Consider the following 10,015-nt stretch of genomic DNA (forward strand, 5'->3'; position numbering starts at 1 on the left):
CTCCGTCTCTGAGAGAAATTGTTGCCAGAAAGGCATAATCCATCAAAACATTATCTTTATATTCACAGGTCATCGATCGTTTTTGACATAAAGTGTCTGTTTGACTACTTGCCATAATGTGAAGCTGTTTCAGTCATCGCTGAAATATAGCATTACAGAAGCCGCATGTTGCACCAAGGTCATAACTCTTTGTGGGTGATAGAATAATTTTCTGGGTCCTACAAAAATGTTAGTCATAATTTTTTTTGAAATGTCAATGCTGTCTTCCCATATGAGCATAACCCTTTCATTAATCATTAAAAATATTTATAAGTGAATAAATTGTTCTCACAAACATGAGTCAATTTTTTTGCAGAGCTTTATTCTTTATCTTCCTGGGGTTATCAGAATGATGATGACCTCCTCACAGAACCTGAAGGCTCATGAATGAGGCAGTGGTGACCTAACGGGTAAAGAAACGGACCCGTAATCGGAAGGTGCCACTGAGGGGCCACTGAACGAAGCAGTGTATCACAATGACAATCACTTCACTTTCACTAATGTCCGGGGAAGATTTATTGCATTTTTGCAGCCAGGGGGATATATTTCGATGGAAACAAAAACATTTGGAGTTTGTAACTTATCCAATATCTCTCCTTGCGGCACCATCCCCCTAAGGAATGTCCCCATAATTCTCATATTGGCGGCACATTCAAGCTTTATTCGTCCCAAAAAAAAAAGTAGAAGAGGGGAAATTGGAAGCAAAACACATTTGAAACATTCACACCAGTGTGGGCAGTGCAATGACAAAAAAGGAGGAAACTGACAGAGTTCTTCACAGTTTACAGGCTACAGAGCTGAAGTGAGACTTGATGGGGAGATGGAAGCAGCATGGGGCAGGGGGGCTTTTTAGAAGCACTTGCGATGGACAATAGAGGGACCGGCTTCGTCGTACTCCTGTTTGCTGATCCACATCTGCTGGAAGGTGGAGAGGGAGGCCAGGATGGAGCCGCCGATCCAGACAGAGTACTTACGCTCAGGGGGAGCAATGATCTGTTGAGGCAACAGAGAACGTCAGCAGATATCTGGGCAAGTTCTGATCTGACTGTTTACATTGGTGGGTGAAAGGGTGCAGACCTTGATCTTCATGGTGCTGGGGGCCAGAGCGGTGATCTCCTTCTGCATCCTGTCAGCAATACCAGGGTACATGGTGGTACCACCAGACAGGACATTGTTGGCATACAGATCTTTGCGGATGTCGATGTCGCACTTCATTATGCTGTTGTAAGTGGTTTCATGAATACCAGCAGATTCCATCCCTGGAGACAAGATGCAAGTTTAGAATTATTCTTTTTCCAAGAGCATGCTTCATTTTGAGCTTGACTAATAATGTCGGAAACGTTACCAATGAAAGATGGCTGGAAGAGGGTCTCGGGACAACGGAACCTCTCGTTGCCGATGGTGATGACCTGACCGTCAGGAAGCTCGTAGCTCTTCTCCAGGGAAGAGGAGGAAGCAGCGGTGGCCATTTCGTTCTCAAAGTCCAGAGCAACGTAGCAAAGTTTCTCCTTTATATCACGGACAATTTCCCTCTCGGCTGAGGGTCGGAGAGAAGGCCAACAGGACGGTTATTTTGTGCAAACATCTGTAGGGTTTCCCCACCATTGCCAAGTTTAGCTCACTCACCAGTGGTAACAAATGAGTAGCCACGTTCAGTTAGGATCTTCATGAGGTAGTCAGTGAGATCACGGCCAGCCAAATCCAAGCGCATGATGGCATGGGGAAGGGCATAGCCCTCATAAATGGGTACATTGTGGGTGACACCATCACCAGAGTCAAGGACAATGCCTGGCAAGATTGAGATATCTGGTCAGTTTTTTCTCCCGTAGATGAAAGTGTTTTGTATCTAAGTTGCATGGAAGCCGACCTGTTGTACGACCAGAAGCGTAGAGGGAGAGCACCGCTTGGATAGCTACATACATGGCTGGAACGTTGAAGGTCTCAAACATGATCTGGAGCAAAAAACAAGAAGAAGAACATTTCAACAACCCAAGCTCTGGTAACTCCAACTGGTCCATGAATGTGCATGCATGTGGGCCTGCCACAGTTTCATGGCAACTTCACACGTTTTGTTTGGTGATGCATCACGGCTGACTTGACAGATGGCTTAGGTTCTCACCTGAGTCATCTTCTCCCTGTTGGCTTTGGGATTGAGAGGGGCTTCTGTCAGCAGGGTAGGGTGCTCCTCAGGGGCCACGCGAAGCTCGTTGTAGAAAGAGTGGTGCCAAATCTGCCAAAATCCCAACACTTTTACTTTTTTATACTTTTTACAATCGACCGATGTCACAACATGATCACGGCACACAAAACACATGACACCTCTCAGAATAAAGCCGAAAGTGAGTCTGTTAACACCACCAACTTCATATGCCTTGTTTGCGTTAGAAATCTTGGCTGTGGCTTGAAATGCACTGGTAGTGAGAAATGCTAGAAGAAAAATAATTCGGTCCCCCCGGCTGAGACTAATGGCACCATCTGTAGCACGCATCTGTGGTGAGATGACAGCATGTGCTTGGACAAGGAGAACACGAGTCACAGCTCTGCTGCTATCAGGCCTGCTGATCACTGGAGAGGCTTCCTCTGAGACCATAGCAACAGAAACCATCTCGGGTCATGTTCACAGTTTTACATGCTTGTGAGTCGAGGAGCTTTCGGTGAGACTGCGAAGACGTGAAATCGGCATAACTGGATAGTTGTTTGCGTGTTACCTTCTCCATGTCGTCCCAGTTTGTGATGATGCCGTGTTCGATTGGGTACTTCAGTGTCAGGATTCCTCTTTTGCTCTGCGCCTCGTCCCCTACATAACTGTCCTTCTGTCCCATTCCGACCATGACACCCTGTACGCAAATGCAGCATTCAAGTAACACTGTTACAATGATCAACTGCACAATGAATTTCACAGAAAAAAAAATTCTGTAAGATTCTTACTGGAGCTAAGTGAAAGACACCAATGTATAGTGCATTCTAAATCATGAAATGTATTAGATCGAGTGATATATAAGTGTTATATAAGTGATTTTGTTAAATAAGTTTGTTAGGTATTTTTAATTCTTTTGTCATATTTAATGCTTGAGAAAATATGTAGTTGTCCAGAAACATAGATCAAATGCAGTAGTCCCATATCAGACCTGGTGCCTGGGACGGCCTACGATGGAGGGGAACACGGCCCTGGGGGCGTCATCCCCGGCGAAGCCTGCCTTGCACAGTCCTGACCCATTATCACACACAAGGGCGGTGCTTTCCTCGTCGTCACACATTTTCTGCTCGGGGGTTCCTTCCTCACACACACGAGACAATCACTAGACAGAGTGGGAATGCTGTGGTTAGTGTCAAAGGTTAAGAAAAAAAAATATATATATATATATATAACATTTGCATCCCGGTAAAAGCTACTCTCCACACAGGCCAACCGAATAACGAGCTGTAATAACTGCATTTGTATATCATGAGTGCTTTCTGTAAAATATGCGTGTTAGTTGTAGTAGTGACCACACTCTCATAGGCTCAGCCATCAAAATCTGGTCCATTTACAAGAAGCAATTTGCACCATTGCATCTGACCTCTAGCTCAACCCTCGCTAAGCTTACGCTGAACTTCCTCTGTGAATGAGAGTAGTAACGTAGGAAAACTTCCAAATTTGGTCAAGGTGATGGAAGCACGCCCCGTCTGCAAGCTGCAAAGCTTTGGCTCTCGTTGCTTTTCCCCTCCCGTCTGCTGTAGTTTACGGAAAAAGGGGAAGGGGGAGAAGGGGGAAGGGAGAAGGAAAGAAAAAAGGGACTGATGCGAGAGACCGGCCCCTCTCTATCCTTTGCTGGAACCCTGCAGGACCATATTTAGTCATAAACATTTTAAAAAGGGGGTGGGGATTTCAAGGTTCACGCTACGGGTGAGGCTGCAGAGGTGGGGATTTAAGCCCTCATCCCCGCTTTCCCTCTCTCTTCTTGCCCAGAATCAGGTGCCCTTAGACAGACAATATTGTGGAGGCTGAACACCCACTCAACAGAAACTCCAGAGAGAAACCAACCAACCACATTCCACCGGTGGAAGGGGTGCTTCAGAGATGCCAGGAGACAACGTTGTGCAATCTTTTCCATTTTCAGAGGCTGTTAAACTTTGGTTTATGCCTCCGAGGAAACCCGTCACTGAGCCACACATGCATAAAACCACTGAAGCCATGGGGAAAATTGCAAAGAGCCAAAAACCATCCATGTACAACCACAAACCACAGCAACATGCTTCTGGAAATACCCATGAACTTCAATAACTAATAGTCTATGAAGGTATTAGCAAAACTGACATTCAAGAAGAGGAGAAGAGAGGAGAGGAGATGGAGGAGAGATGAGAAGGCATCGCACTTACCCTGACAGTGCCGGGGGCGTTGACCACTTGGTGATGGTGTGCCGTTCGCCGGGTCCACGGGTTCTTAAGTAAGTCCAGACCCGACGGGACGGCCAGACCCCCTCCCACAGCCCAAACAAGGAGCCTGGGCCGCACTCATTCCAGCTGCCTGGCTCCAGCAGAACCTTATAGGGATGACTGGAGGAGAACTCTCCAATCCAGGCAGTTTGGGCCCCAAGCCTCCCCTCTGTCTCATCCTCCTAGGCATTCCAGGGGTCATTTTTTTTCCTCTGAAAGGCAGAAGATCTTCCCATTCTGGAATATAAACAGCGAGTAAAGTGCAGTGAGCTCGACCCCCTGTAACCCCACACAGAGAAAGACACCTGCATGTAATGGTGGACAGAGATGAAGTATATGTTAAAAAAAAATGTGTGTGTATATATTTTATATATAATTTTATTAAAATATATATAATATTTTAAACACCACCACTACCAATTTGTAAGGCAACACATGACTAAAATTTTGAAATATGTACACACATGCACTTGTGTCTGGCATGTGTCTTTCCTTCCTAATACAGTAAATATCTGATAAGGCCAGTTTTTGTTCATGCACAAAGAAAGCAAAATAATGCAAGATAAAAACACTTGTTAACATTCTTTTAGCCTTCAATGTTTTGTGATTATAGTAATTTTACTAGGCATTAGTGTTATTAGAGTATATTGTTGTGCTAAGAGTGAATTTTTTATTTAAACTGAGTACATTAAGCAAGAGTCTTGTTACACAATAGACAACAAATCAGACCACTTTTACTCTTCCTTTTGAAGGAAATAGCGTGACTATGGTTGCATCATGTAGCTTATTGTAGGCATACAAAAGCATTATTAAAACATACTATTAACAGCACTAATTATAGACTGGAAACCTGCACAACTGGAAAGACAGCATGATGTTCACAATGGCTTTCATAAAGCACAGTTATGCAGTTTCTATATTATTATTAATTTTTCCGATGTACAGGAGGGTAAAACCCCTGCCTTAACTGAGACCGAACCCTGTAACAGCTACAGCAGCAGTAGCAGCAGGATGAGATCACCGTCTCGGCCCTGTCGCGTGGCCAAACGTGAAAATGTGGCACCACGACTTTGAGTTACGGCCAGCTGGGGGCCTTTGACACAATGCCCTACTCTGCCGCTGCATAGCCATATCTGGATGAGAATGGGGGGCGAGAGGGAAAGGGAACGGTGTTACAGGGCTGATCGTTTCCTATTGGACCCCTGGATCGTTGATGCGTAAATGACATATTACACAATTTTAACTTTATGAATCCAGGCCCCTTTTTGGAAATTAGTCTTTTATGTTAGCACACAGGGAGATTAGACGGCATGCGTGCACTCCGACAGAAGCCAGACCTGTGCGGAAGTTTTTGGCAGTAAATCTCTGATGAAGCATGATGAAATTAAAGCGAATGATTGTCTACTTCAATATAGAATGCATGGAATGCATCAGGAACGGAGTGGCCGCACCCACGAAGGCACTAGATGTTGGGTCAGGTGTTTTTCCCTGAGCAGCCGGTGCCCAAAACCCACACCCACCTGTGTACTGGTCAAAGGGAGAGAAAGCCGTGGAGTTTCTCTCGAGCCTTCTCTCAGCAGAGAGCGTGTGTAGTGTGTGAATGTGTGCGAGTGTGTGTGGGTGTGTGTATGTGTGTGTGTGTGTGTGTGTACGAGAGCGAGTGAGAGACAGTGTGCTGCCTGTAACTCAGCACCAAAAAAGGAGTTGTTCAGTAAATAAGGGGGATACTCACCAGACTGCGCCCATCCACTGCATGTAAGGCAAGAAATAACCCTCGGAAGGTGTGGTCTGGGAAAAGCCGAAGCCTCGCAGTGTGTGTGAGTGCGTGTTTGTGCAGAATGGATGCAGTCAAGAACTATGAAATCTAAGGATGGATCTGTAAATGTATAGGATAATACATATTATATCATATGAATGCATATGTGTATGTGTGTGTGTGTTTTAAAACTACTTCCACCCTGAGTTCACTCTGGGATCTTTAGGCCTATATAGGGGTTGTCAAAGTAGCAATAGCAACCAACCAAATGATTATTGTTGATATGCATATAAAACACAAATTCATCTGTGTCACTGTGCGATATCACGTTTTATGTCAAGGGCTTCATACAGATGGACACAGCCCTGCTCCTGTTGCCATGTGTTTTGACCGAAAATGGCAAAACAGTTGTCTGTTAAAGGACTCCTCCAGGCCCCGTCTTATTGGACAGCTTGAGTCAACAAATGTCCGCTGGCGGCCGGCACTGGAATGCCTTGTGACAAGTATTCACTTTTGCTGCGGCCTGTGTGGCTGTGTGGATGTATAGCTGTTGGTGTGATGTGCATGTATGGCTGTGTGTGTGTGTGTATGTGTGTATGTGTTTGGTTGTTTAAGACAAAATTCAGTATACACTCAGGTGTGCATTGAGGTACATGGAATAATATGTTAGAAAATATATTATAAAGCAATGAAATAATGCATGGATAATATATAACTGCCCTGTTAGTTATTAGTATGTTAGTATGTCAATCTTAAAAATTACAAATAATCTGCAATTATTGTGAAATAAAAAACAAGAAATGAATCGCAATAATTCCAGACATTGAATTAAAACAATCTAGAAACTTTCTATTTATGCCCTGCGGAGAATTGACACACCCGGCAGGCTGCAGTCAGCGTGTCTGTCTGTCAGATTGCATCACTGGCAGAAACAGGAAGTTAGAGCTTTCCTGTTTGCTGTACTTTCCCTGCAGAGGGTTTTCCCATTCGCTTTCAGAGCTGCGTCACCACGTGCGAGAGGCTGAACAAAAGGTGGCGCCACATTAAGGCCTTTAACACGAGAGACTTGGAACGCCCAACATTTCTTGCTCAAATATAACACTACTACTAATAATAATAATAACAATAACAATTACCATCATCATAATCATTGTTATAATAATAATAATAATAGAAATTTGTAGCTATTTAATTTTTTTTCTGCATTTGTAGAATTGTGTTGTAGAGTATATAGTATCCATTTTTGTCCAGTTAGTGAAAGTGAAGTGATTGTGATACACTGCAGCACAGCACACAGTGTACACAATGAAATGTGTCCTCTGCTTTTAACCATCACCCTCAGTGAGCAGTGGGCAACCATGAAAGGCGCCCGGGGAGCAGTGTGTGATGACGGTGCTTTGCTCAGTGGCACCTCAGTGGCAACGGCAACATTCTGATTCCGGAGCCACTGTTTATCAGCCAATATATCAGTGTATGGATGTATTTAGTATATAGTGTATACGGTATATGATATACTAAGATAATAATGGTAGTAGTAGTGATATGACATGATATGATGACAATAACACCGTAGCACAGTATGAGAGATTATCCATAAATGGAAAGAGCATCATTTCACCATAAACCAGCCATGATCAAGTGCTCCATGTAAGATCCTTGTCCGAGGAATCCAAAGAATAATTAGGAGAGTTCTCTAAGAGCCACTTGTGCAGAACTTCAGGAAGACCTTGCATCAGCATGTTCTGTTTTTTCAAAGCTACAAGCAATGCACTGGAATATTGGGAGACTATTGAACTTCTGGCACACTCTTCACATCATGTTTGGAGAAGAAATGGCACTGCCCACCACCCCAAGAACACCATACAAACAATTATGTTTGGCAATGGAAGCATCATGCTTTGGGGCTGCTTTTCAGAAAGGGGTATTGTCAGACTTCATATTATTGAAGGCAGGATGAATGGTGAAATGTGGTATACCAGTTCTACCAGAAAGCTGAAAATGAAAAGAGGGTGAACATTTTAGCAAGGCAATGATCCCAAACCAAGGAAAAATGATCCCAAGGCCAAGGAAACAATGAAGTGATTTCAAAGAAAGAAAATCAAGTTGCTTGAATGGCCCAGTCAATCACCTGACCTAAATCCCATAGGCCAGAATCACTCCTGAGCAATGCAGACAACTGGTCTCTCCATACAATAGTTGTCTAGAAGTTGTAATCACCAACAAAGGCTTTTTGTCAATAGTCCACTTAAAAATCCCATTACTGATAAAAATGTTAATGTGTCAAATACTTATATTCTTCGCTCTATATATGGCTATAAAGGTCTGGATTCCTCTAGTATGGCACCCCATTATAATACAGACTTGCTGGTACAAGCAATGAATATAAGAAAAGAATGAAGATACAAAAATTGGACTGGGTGTGGATGTAACTCCAATTCAAAATTTAATAGAGCAAGGAGCAAATGGGAAAAGGCATTTACAAGCAATACAAATATTGTTTTTGGATGTGCATTTAATTCTGTCAGGACAGATACCTCATTGTCTGTACACAGGACATTCAGGTTTCTTCATGACTTTGATGTCTAAACATGATGATGATGAAACTCATTCAGCCTGACGAGTCTTGTGATTGACCTCCCTGTGATTAAGTTCCCTTTTCTGCCATTCAGATCAGAACTTTAGATGTTAAAAGAGTTAATCCCCGAATTATGCTATAGGCCACTTAAACTCATGGTCAACAAGACTTCCCAGTCTTCCTTTCACCTGTGGGTCACGTGTGAAGGCCAATTGGAACCTGTAAATATTAAAGTAGCTCCCTGAACTGGACTAAAATTCAGGCCTGGATTTGGTTTTACAGGTCCAGAGTTGAAGAACTCTGGTCTAATCAATCCAAAAAAATAGCAAAATGTAGACCTTAAACTGTGTATTAACAATTCATGGTGGAGGGTAAAATCTTGAAATCATGCCACTGTATGAATCACAGTGTAGTTTACACAGAGTGTAAGGCAAAAGGAAGTGTGACTGGGCAACTTAGTTGCACCTGGATCTGTTAAGACAGTGTCTCCCAGAATTTGGGTCAAGAACATTGCAATTTACACCAAATTCTTCAATTTCATGGCTCTCCTTACTTGAAAAAAATTCCATGTAGGTCATAAAACCTCCACATGTCAATATGGCCTTTAACACAAGAACCTGGAATAACAAATGGAGCCATTGAACATTTCTTGCTCAGATATAATAGTACTAACACTAATAATAATAATCCTCATCACTAACATCATAGCCACCATGATAATAATAAAATGTACTTTTTTTTCTCTTACACAACAGATGCCGCTACCTGGATGTAGGGCAAAAGGAAGTGTGGCTCACTTGCACTTGGACTTGTTAAGACAGTGCCTCAAGGATTTGCATCAAAGAGGAACATTGCAATTTACGCCAAATTTCTCCGGTGTCAGTAGCAATCAAGCTGCTGCATGTCGCTCCTTACTCACATACAATGACCTCATCCGCAAACCAGAAGTCGAACCAACAGGAATGCTCCTGAACAGTTGGTAACCTTAAACTACAACCCATGGGTCCTCCCTAGCACTACCGTTAAAGGCACTGTCTACAAATTACCACAAGGCTTGACATTAGAAATTGTGTTTCTTTTGTGCCCTAACAAAATGATCAGATATATGAGGCAAGGTAGATTTTAAAGTCAATTTAACTGCCTTCAAGCAGCAGAAATCGTAATTCTGACTTAAATTCACTTGACAAAAAATGTGCAATTTTTTTTTCTAAACTTCTAAACTGCAGTGA

General features: G+C 43.1%; 1 protein-coding gene across 1 annotated transcript; it reads right to left on the minus strand.

The window, feature by feature from the left end:
• Positions 1–340: 340 nt before the first annotated feature.
• On the minus strand, positions 341–4,504 carry acta2 (actin alpha 2, smooth muscle). Its single transcript, XM_028966278.1, has 9 exons — positions 4,399–4,504; positions 3,168–3,338; positions 2,748–2,876; positions 2,159–2,269; positions 1,907–1,991; positions 1,666–1,827; positions 1,385–1,576; positions 1,117–1,298; positions 341–1,032 (listed from the first exon to the last, which is right to left on the minus strand). Exons 2-9 carry the CDS (start codon positions 3,294–3,296, stop codon positions 889–891), a joined length of 1,134 nt encoding a protein of 377 aa, XP_028822111.1. The 5' UTR covers positions 3,297–3,338; positions 4,399–4,504; the 3' UTR covers positions 341–888.
• Between the last annotated feature and the right edge of the window lie 5,511 nt (positions 4,505–10,015).

The sequence above is a fragment of the Denticeps clupeoides genome, chromosome 2, assembly GCF_900700375.1.
Source record: "Denticeps clupeoides chromosome 2, fDenClu1.1, whole genome shotgun sequence".
NCBI classification, from domain to species: domain Eukaryota; kingdom Metazoa; phylum Chordata; class Actinopteri; order Clupeiformes; family Denticipitidae; genus Denticeps; species Denticeps clupeoides.